This window comes from Pongo abelii, chromosome 3 (genome assembly GCF_028885655.2).
Source record: "Pongo abelii isolate AG06213 chromosome 3, NHGRI_mPonAbe1-v2.0_pri, whole genome shotgun sequence".
Classification (NCBI taxonomy): domain Eukaryota; kingdom Metazoa; phylum Chordata; class Mammalia; order Primates; family Hominidae; genus Pongo; species Pongo abelii.
Genome location: NC_071988.2, coordinates 93,437,940 through 93,453,604, shown reverse-complemented (window position 1 = coordinate 93,453,604; position 15,665 = coordinate 93,437,940). Strand labels below are relative to the sequence as shown.

Sequence of the window (15,665 nt, the reverse complement as noted above, 5' to 3'; positions counted from 1 at the left end):
TTATATTTATTTTGATATTTGGTAATTACTTGCTTCCTTCTATCTAAGTCAAATGTTTTTGCTTCTATTCCTTGACTTTTTTTGGGAGGTAGGTTAGACATTATACGTTGAATTTTCACTGTGAAATCTGAAGATTGTATTATTTTATGACCACTCCGCAAATGCACACCCAGAGGCCACGCTTTTTCCTTCCCTGCTACTGCCATTACTGACCTAACATACCTTTTACTGATCGCAATATTCAGGGTTTGTATTAACATGTATCTCTCTTAATACCTGAGTCACACAGCATGCATTGATTATTGTGGTTTCTTTCTTGTAACGTTTCTTCCAGAATAAATGAATATTTTGATTTTATGTATTTGATCTTCTACTACTTTTCCCTAATTCATTCCCAAACTCTCTTTCTCAGTATCAATCCCCTCAAAATACTAAACATCCAAGTATCCCGTCACATTAATCTCCATAGAAATGGAAGAGTCTTAGAGAACAGAGAGTTCTCTGTGTTCCAGCTCCAGCTTGGACTTTTTACCAGCTTTCATCCTAGAGTTTCCTTTCATCATCCTCCTTGGAATTCCTACCACCTTTCTCTTCTCTGGGATTTCCTGTTATTCCAAACTGTAATATCTCATCCCTCAGACTCAAAAATACTGTTCTATTGTTATCTACACTCAAGTGTTGCTGTGGAAAAGTCGGTTGCCATTTTGATTCTCAATTCTTTCTCAATGACCTGTTTTGGTCTCTTTGTCTTTCAAAGTTTGTAGGACGGTCATTTTGTTCCTAGTGTCCTGAAATCCCAGTGATGAAATTGACTTGGTGCTCATTTTTACTCATCGTTGTGCTGTGTAGAGTTTTTTAATTGAAAAATAAAAATTGTATGTTTTTATGGGGTACGATGTAATGTTTTGATGTATGCATACATTGTGGGATGATTAAATTCAGCTAATTAACCAATCTATCACATCACATACTTATCATTTTTTGTGGTGCACACATTTCAAATCTGCTCTCCCAGCAATTTTGAAATATCGATTTCATAATTATTAACCATAGACACTATGCTGTTCAGTAGATTTCAAAAACATATTTCTTCTAACTGAAACTTTGTACCCCTTGACCAACATCTCTCCATTACTCCTTCGCCCTCACCCAAGCCACTAATCACCACCATTCTAGTCTCCACTTCTATGAGTTCCACTTTTATAGATTCCACATATGGAATCTAGAAAATAAGTGAAGGTCACATGGTATTTGTCTTTCTGTGTCTGATTCATTTCACTTAGCATAACTTCCTCCAGTTTCATCTATGTTGTGGCAAATGACACAAACTTTTAAATATATAAAATGGATATCTTTTATCTCTAGAAGATTTTCTTGTATTTTTTTTGTTTTGAAAAAAATTCTCCCATGTTCCTCAGTGGTCTTTCTTTCTGGGATATTTGTAGCTTGGATTTTCTCTCCTATTGTTCATTGTTGCACTTGCCGAACCTTTCATTTTTGCTATCGTATCATTAATATTCAAGAGATCTATTCAGGTATTTCTTTTTCAAGGCATTTGATTTTTATTTCACAGATGCAATATATTCTTTTATCTCTTCTGGAATATCAAGGATTCATTTCCTGTTTCTAAGTAATTTCTTTTGAGTTCTTTTCTTCCATTTCTCCACACCCACTCCACCTCCATCATTTATGTTAGAGGATTTCTATATGGTAATCCTGGGATGTTCATACGTGTATAAAAATGCAGTGTTTAGAAGGCTGATTAGAAGTTTGCCTTACAGTCGTAGCTGGTGGGCTCAACTATGGGGTGATCTGACTCAGCTATTTTATTGAAAGAGCCTCAGTTAATTGTATATTGAGGGCTTTTCTTATAAAATAGATTCCATAGAACAGAATCAATTTCTTGCTTAGCGAGTGTAAGCCAGTTTAAATGCTGTTCTGGAAATGTGTATAGGTTTCTAAAGCGATCTCACCATTTCACAGATGGATTTTTACGTAACCTTCTGTTTTCACTATGGTTTCTTTCTCTCTTGATCATGTCTGTTGTATCCAGTTAAGTCTGGTTCACATTCTGCAGAGGATAAACCTCATGTCTTCTGCATTGGAGGAGGGCAAATCACCCTGTATGGTTAAGAATCAGGAGGTCTAACTGCTTCCAAACAGACTTTTCATTAGTTCTTCTGCTTTCAGTTTTGGCTTCACCCTTGTTTTCCCAGCTCACACTGAATCTAAGGCCTCTAATCCCAAAATATTTCTAAAGTTCTACAGTGCAAGTCAGTTTGCTCATCATCTTGTACTGCTGAGTTGGACTTCATTCTTCTTAGATCTGCTGAGTTAGTTTCCATATGTCCATCTGTCTTCTAGGTTCCAAAATTATGTTGCTGTGACTTCCTCTCAAATTTCTTTGTCTTTCTAGATTTATAACATTTTTGTCATTTACTTTCATTCTGAGATCTTAGGAGGGAATGGAGGTAATCAGAAGTACCTGTATCTGTGAAGTATAATATTTGTCTTCAAAAGAGAGTCATCACTGAGGTCTTCAAAATTGAGCAAAATTCCTCAGTCCAGTTGCCATGAGACATTTTACCACCAGTTTGACAAGCTAAAGCAGTCTTAAACTGTGAATACCAAAGACTGCCAAGGTTTTAGCATGGTTATATTTTGGTGCCTCATATATATGGAAAGAAAAAAAAATGCAGAGGGAAAGTAACTTTGGAAAAGGCAAATTAATTTTAGCCTGAATTACATACAGACAGCTTGCATAACCAGATGGAGTCAATGGTGACCACCCTTTGGGACTTGGTAACCATGTGTACTGGAGAACTGTGTGCAATGTTGTATCCACAGCTGATTTGGAGAGTGCTTGGGACACTGACACTGACACTAGAATTTGGGAATGTCCACTGGTTAATATTTTGGAAAATGCCTCTGGAAATATTTCTATCAGGTGCATTTGTGTGAACAGTTTTTACCCAGCCCCAATGCACACCACCCTTACCTCTTGTCAGGCCCAGTAAGGGCCAATAAGAACTGCATTATCCAAACAGTATAGATATGTCAAGTAGCCTTCATAGCAACAACTGTAGAAATAAAACAGTCATATCAGTTAAAATATTTAAACATGAGTGAACTCTCTAGATTTTATAAAAATGTGCCCTCGTCCAACCCAGAAAAAGACATGAAGTGTATCCTCTGTAGAATGTGAACCAGATTTTTAACTGTGTATAATAGACATGACCAAGAGAGAAGGAAACTATAGTGAAAACAGAAGGTTATGTAAAGAAATCATAAGTGTGTCTTAGCAAACATTAGATGGATTCTGTTTTAAAGATTCACTGTCAGATGTTTAACACCATTAGGCAATATAACTGAAAGTGAGTTGGTGCTATCCTTGAAAACTGCCTTCATGCCTGAATCTAACAGGGCAACTTTAAGATGAGTTTCAGAAACCCTCTGTAGATCATCCTTTAGGAAAGAAGAAGATTTCAGAGTCACTGAGGGGCAGAAAAACATAGGGCATTAAAAGTTTCAGCCTACTATTGTTAAAAAGTTATCCATTATATCCATCTTTCTGAAACCACTTCCTGAACTGCAGTGTGCCCACTAGGTTGCAAGTCACTTAGCAGAAAAGTCTAGGCTTTGCAGGTGGGAATGTGTACACTATACATACCAGTGATAATTTCAATATTAACCCCCCACACCCACAGCTGGGTAGCAGAAGAATGGGAACACTGCACCAAAACCTGTGGAAGTTCTGGCTATCAGCTTCGCACTGTACGCTGCCTTCAGCCACTCCATGATGGCACCAACCGCTCTGTGCACAGCAAGTACTGCATGGGTGACCGTCCCGAGAGCCGCCGGCCCTGTAACAGAGTGCCCTGCCCTGCACAGTGGAAAACAGGACCCTGGAGTGAGGTAGGTGTGTGAATTCTGTGCATGCATAAGTAAAGTGTGTGTGTAAGCATGTGTAGATATTTTAATTTGGCTTAAACATCAGTTAGGCTTTGTGCGAACTGAGAAACTACTGCATATCTTGTAATTACCTGGAGGTGTTAGGAAAAATTAATGCTTTAAAACAGTACATGGTAGGGGCAAACCATGTTTATGTGTTTCATAACATAGAGAAGAAGTCTGAAAGATGACTGTTCTTTTGTCTAATATTTTTGTTGACTTCACTATTCCTTCAGTATAAATTCCAAACCCCTGATATTGAATGCAGGGCCCAGCACCATTTGGCACTGCACTAACTCCTCTTATTCTTTCTTCATTCCAACTCTTTGTCCCAGTTCGAGTAAACTTCTCACTGTTCCAAACAGACCATGCTTGTTTGAGCCTCCTACCTTTCAGCTGACTTGTACTCCCCCTCCTCCTACCTGATAATCTCTCCTTCTCCACCAAAGCTCATCTCCGTAGTCCAAATGACCACCTTCCAGGTGGTACCTTTCCTGGCAGTTCCTCCTCTATAACTGAAAGGCAGTACAACTTAACTTTACCATGCTGTTCATGACAGAGTATTATAACTCTGATTCTTGAATCTATATTTGCCACTACTACACACGTTTCTCAAAAATAGTATGCCTTGTTTCCTCAGTACTCAGCTAGTGCCTAGCATACCTGTCCAGATGATGTTTGTTTGCTAATTGGCTGACTCAATGTTGCATTGTCAGCTATTACCACCTGTCTTCAATATTTCTAAAGACTCAAAATAAGAAATCTTGGGGTCATAGGAGAATACTTTATAGGAGGAAAGGGCATCAAAAAGCAGACAGAAGACTAAAGAGGAAGTGGAGAATAAGCCCAGAAAGGAAGAAACAAGCAAGTTGTCTTATCTATTTCTTGCTGCTTTAACAGAATACCACAGATTGGGTAATTTATAAAGAACAAAAGCTTATCTGGCATATGGTTCTGGAGGCTGCAGAGTCCAAGAGTATGGCACTGGCATCTGGAGAGGGTCTTCCTGTAGCTGAAGGCATCACATGGCAAGGAGGCATGCAAGAGAGACACAGAGGATCCTTCTATCAGGAGCCCATTCCTGCAATAACTAACCCATTCCCAAGATAATAGCATTAACCCATGCCCATAAATCACCTCTGAAAGGTCCCACCTCTTAAAGGTCCCTCTCAACATTGTTACAATGGCAGTTAAATTTCAACCTGAGTTTTGGAGGGGACATTCAAACCATAGTACAAGTGCAGGTCACCCACATAGGACGATAATGATAACGCATATCAAAGTCTCAGTAGAAGTCCCTCCTCCACAGCACCTTCCTAGGGCCATTGCATGGAACCTTCTGAGCTTAGTTTTAGAGCAGTAAACCTTTTCATTAGAGAAATGAACTTAAGAGCATAGAGTAATAGTAGTTCCAAGGATGTTGAATTAACCGTCCAAGGCAACTTATCCGTAAATTCTGCCATCTGTAAGAAAGAAGAAGTGAGGACTCTCAATACCATAATTGGGTCCCTGAGAACAGAAATCATCAACATTGTTTTTAGAAACTACAGCAGGTGTTAACATTTTTATTAATCATGGCTTCTTTCATATGGAATGCTTACTAGGTGTCAGGAATTTTGTTACTGCTTTATACACTTTGTTCCTTTGCCTTCATTTAGTCCTAAAACAATTTTATAAGGCAGGTATTATTATCCCAGCTTTCCACTAGATAAGGAAGGTGAATCTTATGTAGAAAAAACAATGTGCCCAGGCTGGTAAATAATGGAGTCAGAATATAAACTCAGTAGTATCTGTCTTCAAAACCACTGTGCAGCATTACTTAATAGAGAACGAACTCCAGATCTCTCTCTCTCTCTCTCTCTCTCTGTGTGTGTGTGTGTGTGTGTGTGTGTGTGTGTGTGTATGTGCATGGTCTTGGTGGAATAAATGTCTGTAACCACAGCCTTTGTCTCTGCAGTGTTCAGTGACCTGCGGTGAAGGAACGGAGGTGAGGCAGGTCCTCTGCAGGGCTGGGGACCACTGTGATGGCGAAAAGCCTGAGTCGGTCAGAGCCTGTCAACTGCCTCCTTGTAATGGTAGGTGTCACACCAATTGACTTCACTGCTCTGATGTTTTTAAACCTCAAAAAGCAGAATTTCCTTTTGAGAGAAGTTGTATAATTTTTATTTGTTTACTGATAAATAACCAAAGGAAAACATCTGTGAAATATTAGTCCAATTCAGTTCTTTAAGATCAGAATTTGAGGTAATGTTCTACACTTTTTAATTATCATGATCACTATAGCCCTGCCATTTCTGGCTGGTGACGTTGGAGTGAGGGCTGTGCCATGTATATGTAACGTCTATCAATTTGTGTTGCTAGTAGGAACTACTTAATTTTTCCTTGTTACATTTAACTATAACTTCACATCTTTATTAAAAGCATAATTTTGCAAAGATTTTGAAATATTTTACTAAAATTATTCAATTTTGATGTGTGGGTAATGTCACTCAACCCTAAAGCCATTTCCAATAACTGTCTATCCATAGAGTAACTTCAAACAGACACCTTGCACATAGGATAAAATTCAGCATTTGCCTGACCTGCCAACTTGCTGTATGGCAAAAGCAGAGTATATTTTCTTTATTTAGTCAATTTGCTATTTTAAAACAGCAAAATGGGGCCAGGTGCGGTGGCTTATGCCTGTAATCCCAGCACTTTGGGAGGCCAAGGTGGGCGAATCACCTGAGGTCAGGAGTTCGAGACCTGCCTGAACAACATGGTAAAACCCTGTCTCTACTAAAAATACAAAAATTAGCTGGGCATGGTGGCGCATGCCTGTAATTTCAGCTACTTGGGAGGCAGAGGCAGGAGAATTGCTTGAACCCAGGAGACAGAGGTTGCAGTGAGCTGAGATCACGCCACTGCATTCCAGCCTGGGTGACAGAGTGAGACTCCATCTCAAAAAATAAGTAAATAAAACAAGCAAAATATATTGGATGGTTTCTGGCTCTATCACTGTCTCCTTCTGCCTCCATTTCCACAGCTCTCTGTCCACATCTGTCTCTGTCCTGCGCTCGCTCATCTGTGTCTCCATTTGCTCTCCTCTGTCTCTATTATTTTTAGTGTCTGTCTTGCTTTGTCTCTGATGAGCTGTCACCTGCTGCCTGTATGTGGCTCATTTTCTATGTCAGTCACACATGCTTTTTCTAGGCCTTACTCTTTCTTCTTGCTCTCCTTCCCTCTCCCTCTCCTAGTCTCCCTGGCTGTACCTCCTGTCATTCTTTTTCTCTCTCATCTTCTCTCTCCTCCCGCCTCTCCCTGGCTCTCTCTTTCCCCTCTTTCCTTGTTCCATGTGTCTGTCTCTCTTTCTCTCCCATTTTCTCTTTCTCAGTGTCCTCCCCTTCACCCTCTCCCTTTCTCTTTCTTTATCCTCCCCTTCCTCTCCAACTTGGTGTGTCTGTCTCTGTCTCTCCATCTCTTCCAGCTATCTCTCTCTCTCTCCCTGTCTCTTCTCTCCTCCACTGCCTTAGTCTGTTCTAGCTGCTATAACAAAATACCTGAGACTGGGTACTTTATTAAAAAAAAATTATTGCTCAGAGTTCTAAGTCTAGAAGCCCATTATCAAGGCATCAGCAGATTTAGTGTCTGGGGAGGGCTTCCTAGATGGTGCCTTGTTGTTCTGTCCGCACGTGGTGAAAAGGGCCAGGGAGCTCCCTTGATTCTCTTTTATAAGGGCATGAATTGCATTCATAAGTGCTCCACCGTGATGGCCTAGTCACCTCCCAAAGGCTCCACCCTGTTAGTACCGTTGCCTTGAGGATTAGGTTTCAACAAAGGAATTTTGGGGGCACACATTCAGGCCATACCCACCTTTTTCCTCTCCTTCCAGCCTCTTTTTCTCTACTCCATCTTTTACTCCTTGTGTCTGTCTCTTTCTCCTCCTATCTTTCTCTTTCTAGCCCCTCCACTGAGGTCTTTTTCTCTTCCTGTCTCATTTTCTCTCCCCAAGTCTCTCTCTCACTACCCTTATCTGTTTGTTGCGCTCTCTCTTCCCTTATATTTTCTTCTCCTCCCTTGTTTTCCTAGCCCACCCATCCCCCTCCACCACAACCCTTCTCTTAAATGCAGTTCTGCTAAAGCCATGCCAGTGACAACTGTGGACATTGTTTTCACATATTAGAAGACTCAGGACTAAAGAAGTTGCCTTTTCCTTGGCCCCCAACATCATAAGTAAGACATTGTTTGAATATTGACATCTGCTGAATGGTGCTTTTTGTCAAGAAAATTGGCAAAGCACTGTCTTGTCAAATGTTTTATTTTTTAAAGCTCATTTTCAGGCTTTAAGTCTTTAACCCTTATAAATTATTTCATTATAAATTTTCATCTGAAATATATTATAGCAAGAACATATCTGACCATGAGAGGGAGACATAGGACTTATATATTTAATCATTTTACTTTGGAAAGTATTGATATATGTAAGAGCTCAAAATACAAATCAAAACCAAAAGAACAAACTTTACTCAGAAGTTTTAACATATACTGTCACCATAATATTTTATTCTTATGTAGTTATTCCTGTTAAGAGGCTGCCACTTTGTAAGTAAGCTTTATTGATCTTGGAGCTGGTACAGCTGTGCCCAATGGTTAGCAAGAATTTTCTTGATTCTCCTTCTTTAGCCAGAAGAAATTGTTTTGAATATAAAACCAAGGAGCTAATAAGATAGCTTAACTATCTTAGTGATTTCATATCCCTTTTAGTTGTTCTGTTGTTCTGAAATTGAGGCCCAAAGGGCAATCCTAAGAGTTCTAAACAGTCACATGTTTCTACCATATTTGAAGTAAAATACTTTCTATCAGAATCTCAAACTGCTATTAGAATCAAATGGCCTTTTGAGACCATGTGTGAATCTCTTTTCCAGAACCTCTTGTAATGATTTGGGGGTGGAACGAGAAGTCTGAAAAGTTGCCTTAATTTTTTTGTAATTGATTGATTTTTTTCATGTGACTCCATATTTTGTTTGTACCATTTTTTTTTGCCCGTAAGCTCTTCCCATTTATCAGTAGGCAAATTACCATAAGGTTAATGTATTCCTTTGCTCCTATTTTTCTCAGAATATCTCTCCCTTTTGCTCCTTCACACAAAAGTAAATTCTGGCCCTAATGAAACCCAGGTTATGAACAGGACTCTGCAATGCCAAAGTGCTCACACTTAGAAATGGGAGACCTTTGGTTGGACTCCTCTAACTCAGAGAAAACAAGTCATACTTCTAAGAGGGGCCTCCGAACAGGGGCGACGAGGGAAAGGGGTTAGAGGAAAAAGAGAGACAAGATCAAATAATTTCCTGTCCTCTTGAGACCTAGAGCCTGACACATACAGAAAGAAGACATTTTTCTTATTTTCAGATACAGGTTTTAAAAAAAAAGTAATTCACACACGAAGAGAAATTAATATTTAAGGTGAAACCCATTAATATAATGCTCAGACATTCATAACATAACTAGATGATGACCTAGCTTATATGAAGTATTCAGACACAGTATACCATATAATAGAACTGCACATGTCAAGCATATATGAGTCATTTCACAGTTTTGGAAGTGGACATAGTAGTACAGCTCCATGTTGGTAATTTTAGTCCTCTATTGGCTTTGCCAGCTGACTCTTTTTTTGTTTCAAACTTTAGAAAAAGGATTTTTGCAATTTTTTGGGAGTTATGTAGCAGGTTTCTTTCTTAGCAATATAGTATTACCCAATAATAGGCTGTAACTTTAAGTGATTCTATTACTAAATGCCACAATTGACAGTTCTTTGCATTTCTTCTTTGGGCATGGATCAGTGTTTCTGTGTTGCACATAGGCAGGGATGCTACTCTATGCACTGGTTCTGTTATCAGAGAGGCACAGGATATGTCTTTATTTCATAAGGTCTACCCAGGGTGACTAAAACTATGCACAAGTTAACATTTTTATGAGCTTAATATTTGGATTATCTGAAATCCAATTCTTGTAACCTAGAATCAATAAAATTTTAAAGTAATAAAAATAATGTGTACACATGCAGTATGAAGTGTTTTAGAAGTGTTACTTTAGATGTTATCAAGTGTTTTATGAGTATTACTTTAGTATTTTTTAGACAAAGTGCTGCCAATTCAATGAAATTACATTTTATGAGTGTTACTAAGTATCCTTTAAACATAAAGTACTGTCAATTCAATAAAATTAAATGTAAGAACCATGAATTATTCATAAGAAATTTGGCATACTTTACCCAAATTTGTGCATTCAAATAACAAATAATCTGAGAATATTCAATGATAAACATAAAACTATTTTATTCAAACTGGAGAATTTTTTTTTTTCTTTTGAGATGGAGTTTCGCTCTGTCGTCCAGGCTGGAGTGCAGTGGCACGATCTTGGCTCACTGCAAGCTCCGCCTCCCGGGTTCGTGCCACTCTCCTACCTCAGCCTCCCGAGTAGCTGGGACTACAGGCGCCCGCCACCACGCCTGGCTAATTTTTTTTGTAATTTTAGTAGAGACGGGTTTTCACTGTGTTAGCCAGCATGGTCTCGATCTCAAACTGGAGAATTTTTTTAAATCAAGATGGTATTTTGATTATTCTTTGGAGAATACCTTTGTAAGATTTGTTTTGTTTTTACAAGTGTTTAGTATTTATTTTGATTTCACATTTTAACTTAATGTAAGGAGTACCCTCTGAGAAAGTCAGAAATACCATAAAATACAGATGCCCCTTTGCATCCTAAAAATTTAACCACAACGTTAAATAAATTCTCTTTGCCCATTCTAAAATCAGATATACGTTCCTACTTGGAGAAAAAAATACCCTCTGTGGTCCGAAGACTCCAGGTGGAAATATTAAAATAATGATCATCCCAAGGGCTTTGTAGATAAAGAACTACTTATTTTAGTGAATTCATTCTAATATTCATATTTTTAATGCAAAAGCTCTTGTGGATCACTCCCGTTAGTGTCAGATTGCACTTAAATCTTTTTACATTCATTTAAAATTTTAATTTTTTCCTCCTTTTATATTTAGATGCTAGTATTAGTTTATTTTCTTTTTATTTTTGCAGATGAGCCGTGTTTGGGAGACAAGTCCATATTCTGTCAAATGGAAGTGTTGGCACGATACTGCTCCATACCAGGTTATAACAAGTTATGTTGTGAGTCCTGTAGCAAGCGCAGTAGCACCCTGCCACCACCATACCTTCTAGAAGCTGCTGAAACTCATGATGATGTCATCTCTAACCCTAGTGACCTCCCTAGATCTCTGGTGATGCCTACATCTTTGGTTCCTTATCATTCAGAGACCCCTGCAAAGAAGATGTCTTTGAGTAGCATCTCTTCAATGGGAGGTCCAAATGCATATGCTGCTTTCAGGCCAAACAGTAAACCTGATGGTGCTAATTTACCCCAGAGGAGTGCTCAGCAAGCAGGAAGTAAGGCTGTGAGACTGGTCACCTTACCATCCTCCCCACCCACCAAGAGGGGCCACCTCAGTTCAGCTTCACAAATGGCTGCTGCTTCCTTCTTTGCAGCCAGTGATTCAATAGGTGCTTCTTCTCAGGCAAGAACCTCAAAGAAAGATGGAAAGATTATTGACAACAGACGTCCGACAAGATCATCCACCTTAGAAAGATGAGAAAGTGAACCAAAAAGGCTAGAAACCAGAGGAAAACCTGGACAACCTCTCTCTCCCCATGGTGCATATGCTTGTTTAAAGTGGAAATCTCTATAGATCGTCAGCTCATTTTATCTGTAATTGGAAGAACAGAAAGTGCTGGCTCACTTTCTAGTTGCTTTCATCCTCCTTTTGTTCTGCATTGACTCATTTACCAGAATTCATTGGAAGAAGGCACCAAAGATTATTACAAAAGAAAAATATGTTGCTAAGTTTGCGTTGGTCGCTCTCTGAAGCAGAAAAGGGACTGGAACCAGTTGTGCATATCAACTGACTTTTTGTTTGTTTTAGAAGAGTTACAGTAAAAATTAAAAAGAGATACCAATGGTTTACACTTTAACAAGAAATTTTGGATATGGAACAAAGAATTCTTAGACTTGTATTCCTATTTATCTATATTAGAAATATTGTATGAGCAAATTTGCAGCTGTTGTGTAAATACTGTATATTGCAAAAATCAGTATTATTTTAAGAGATGTGTTCTCAAATGATTGTTTACTATATTACATTTCTGGATGTTCTAGGTGCCTGTCATTGGGTATTGCCTTGTTTGACATTCTATAGGTTAATTTTCAAAGCAGAGTATTACAAAAGAGAAGTTAGAATTACAGCTACAGACAATATAAAGGGTTTTGTTGAATCAACAATGTGATACGTAAATTATAGAAAAAGAAAAAAAACACAAAAGCTATAGATATACAGCTATCAGCTTACCTATTGCCTTCTATACTTATAATTTAAAGGATTGGTGTCTTAGTACACTTGTGGTCACAGGGATCAAAGAATAGTAAATGAACTCGTGCAAGACAAAACTGAAACCCTCTTTCCAGGACCTCAGTAGGCACCGTTGAGGTGTCCTTTGTTTTTGTGTGCGTGTGTTTCTTTTTTAATTTTCGCATTGTTGACAGATACAAACAGTTATACTCAATGTACTGTAATAATCACAAAGGAAAAAGTTTTGGGATAACTTATTTGTATGTTGGTAGCTGAGAAAAGTATCATCAGTCTAGAATTGACATTTGAGTATAGTAGAGCTTTGGGGCTTTGAAGGCAGGTTGAAGAAAGCATATGTCGATGGTTGAGATATTTATTTTCCATATGGTTCATGTTCAAATGTTCACAACCACAGTGCATCTGACTGCAATAATGTGCTAATAATTTATGTCAGTAGTCATCTTGCTCACAGCAAAGCCAGAAATGCTCTCTCCAGGGAGTAGATGTAAAGTACTTGTACATAGAATTCAAAACCGAAGATATTTATTAAAAGTTGACTTTTTTTTCTTGATAGTATTTTTATGTACTAAATATTTACACTAATATCAATTACATATTTTGGTAAACTAGAGAGACATAATTAGAGATGCATGCTTTGTTCTGTGCATAGAGACCTTTAAGCAAACTACTACAGCCAACTCAAAAGCTAAAACTGAACAAATTTGATGTTATGCAAACATCTTGCATTTTTAGTAGTTGATATTAAGTTGATGACTTGTTTCCCTTCAAGGAAACATTAAATTGTATGGACTCAGCTAGCTGTTCAATGAAATTGTGAATTAGAAACATTTTTAAAAGTTTTTGAAAGAGATAAATGTGTCATGAATTACTTGTAAATGAGAGGAGATAGTGATATCAGCATAATGATTTTGAGGTCAGTACCTGAGCTGTCTAAAAATATATTATGCAAACTAAAATGTAGATAAATTAACCTCTCAAAGCACAGAATGTGCAAGAACTTTTGCATTTTAATCATTGTAAACTAACAGCTTAAACTATTGACTCTATACCTCTAAAGAATTGCTGCTACTTTGTGCAAGAACTTTGAAGGTCAAATTAGGCAAATTCCAGACAGTAAAACAATCCCTAAGCCTTAAGTGTTTTTTTTTTTCCTAAAAATTCCCATAGAATAAAAATCTCTCTAGTTTACTTGCGTGTGCATACATCTCATCCACAGGAGACGATAAAGATGGTCACACAAACAGTTTCCATAAAGATGTACATATTCATTATACTTCTGACCTTTGGGCTTTCTTTTCTACTAAGCTAAAAATTCCTTTTTATCAAAGTGTACACTACTGATGCTGTTTGTTGTATTGAGAGCATGTAGCAATAAAAATGTTAACAAAATATACATCTGGCTCTATCTAGATTTTATCATTAGGTTCATCATGGGGTAATGGAAACGTGTATTTCCTCCTACACAGTAAAATGGCATCAAATTTATTTGCTACTTGTAGTTGCTTGAAAGACTCAAGTGACTGTCTCCTGTTTTCACATCAGGGCATATTACAATGATTTTTTTAAAAAACAAAAACAAAATAAGAGGTTGCAGGAGGTGGCTTTTTGGTTAAATCTGTCTCATAGAACTATGAAGAAGATGAGGAAAGATGGCTATTATGCTAGTATTTCAGAGAAGGAAATGGTGACCTTCTGTTTTTAAAATCTGCAACCTCTGAGTGATTTTTAAATAAAAGCTTTCCATCAATTTTGAACTTTCATTACCTGAGAATTGGCAGAAACACATTATTCAAGACTCTGGAGTCTGGGGAGGCAGGAACCATCACAGTGCAAGGCCTTTTGGTATGTCACAGGTAGATGCTATTGTACAGTAGTTTCTTCAGCAGAGGCAAACAGACTCAGGCTTGTCTTCATACCCGAATGGCCCTGGGTAACCTCAGTAAGTTTCCGTTTCCTCATCTGTAAATGGGAGGTGAAACTATCATAACATTATTGTGTGACTGCTATGAGAAATGAGATGATAGTAATGAGATGATGATAGTAATAAATAAAGATTGTGTGACTGCTATGAGAAATGAGATGATAGTAATAATGATAGGGCCTAATACATAATAGCTTACAGTAAATTCTAAGTATTAATACTAATTCATTGTCCTTGTCCTCATCATGATCACCTTGATTACATAACTGAGCCATAGCATTCCTCTAGGGTCCATAGCTAGTTTAAATTATGGTCACTATGTCTTATCTATGGTAGTAAACAACAGGGATCCGGGAATTTAAAGACAAACAATTTAGCTTAAAAAATGGTTAGGATGAACTTAAAAATGATTTCCAGTCCCTGATTTTGAAGAATTTTCACTAATCATATCCATTCTCCCTTTGCAAGCAATACATAATAAAACTAAGGCACTAGGTATTAATTATGTATTTCTGCAAAGGTGATCAATGGTGCAATAATGTATAATGTCCCAAACTATTAGCAAATAAAATGTGTTTTTCATATATTTACAGTAATAGGCATTGCAGAAATTTATTAAACAACAAAAGTCATTCCTCTATACACATCTTGCATTTTCTTCAAGAAGCAGCTACTTAAATAAAGGATATAAAAGAAAAAAATCAATTGAAAAGTGATGAAAACATGAATAAGCCAAAGAAGACATCACTTGTTGAAAAAGTATTAAAGAAAAACAGACTGTTAAAACTGCTTAAATGGCCAGGTGCAGTGGCTCAATCCTATACTCCCAGCACTTTGGGAGGCCAAGTAGGGTGGCTCACCTGAGGTCAGGAGTTCAAGACCAGCCTGGCCAACATGGTGAAAAACCGTCTCTACAAAAATACAAAAATTAGGCGGCCATAATGGCGGTGCCTGTAATCCCAGCTACTCAGGAAGCTGAGGTGGGAGAATCCCTTGAACCCAGGAGGCAGAGGTTGCAGTGAGCTGAGATCACGCCATTGCACTCCATCCAGCCTGTGTAACAGAGTAAGACTCCATCTAAACAAAAAAATGAAATAAAAAAATAAAAAACCCAAAAAGCTGCTTAAAATGCAGTAGAATATAAAAATCACCTTAGAGTGCACAGATGTTATCTAAAAACATCAAACTAATATTAGAAATATTCACTTTGGGCCCAGATACTTTGAGATAGTTCATGTAGAGCCAGAGACAAAATTTTTAAATTTACTACAATACTGCCTACTAAAAGAAAGCATAATTTAATAAAATAAATTTGACATAAGAAATAGACATTCTAAAAGAAAACAAGGTGCTATAACTTCTGCAAAATTATC

The 15,665-nt window shown here is 37.7% G+C and overlaps 1 protein-coding gene across 3 annotated transcripts in view; it reads left to right on the top strand.

Annotated features, from left to right (window-relative positions):
• The window catches only part of ADAMTS3 (ADAM metallopeptidase with thrombospondin type 1 motif 3), a 356,812-nt gene extending 343,052 nt beyond the window's left edge, over window positions 1-13,760 (top strand). For all 3 annotated transcript variants that reach the window (XM_054554042.2, XM_054554041.2, XM_024246584.3), the window contains 3 exons: window positions 3,708-3,915; window positions 5,909-6,026; window positions 11,029-13,760. In XM_054554042.2, the coding sequence (XP_054410017.1) occupies window positions 3,708-3,915; window positions 5,909-6,026; window positions 11,029-11,597 (895 nt within the window). In that variant the 3' untranslated portion in view covers window positions 11,598-13,760. The remainder of the gene's footprint in view (window positions 1-3,707; window positions 3,916-5,908; window positions 6,027-11,028) is intronic.
• The last annotated feature ends 1,905 nt before the right edge of the window (window positions 13,761-15,665 follow it).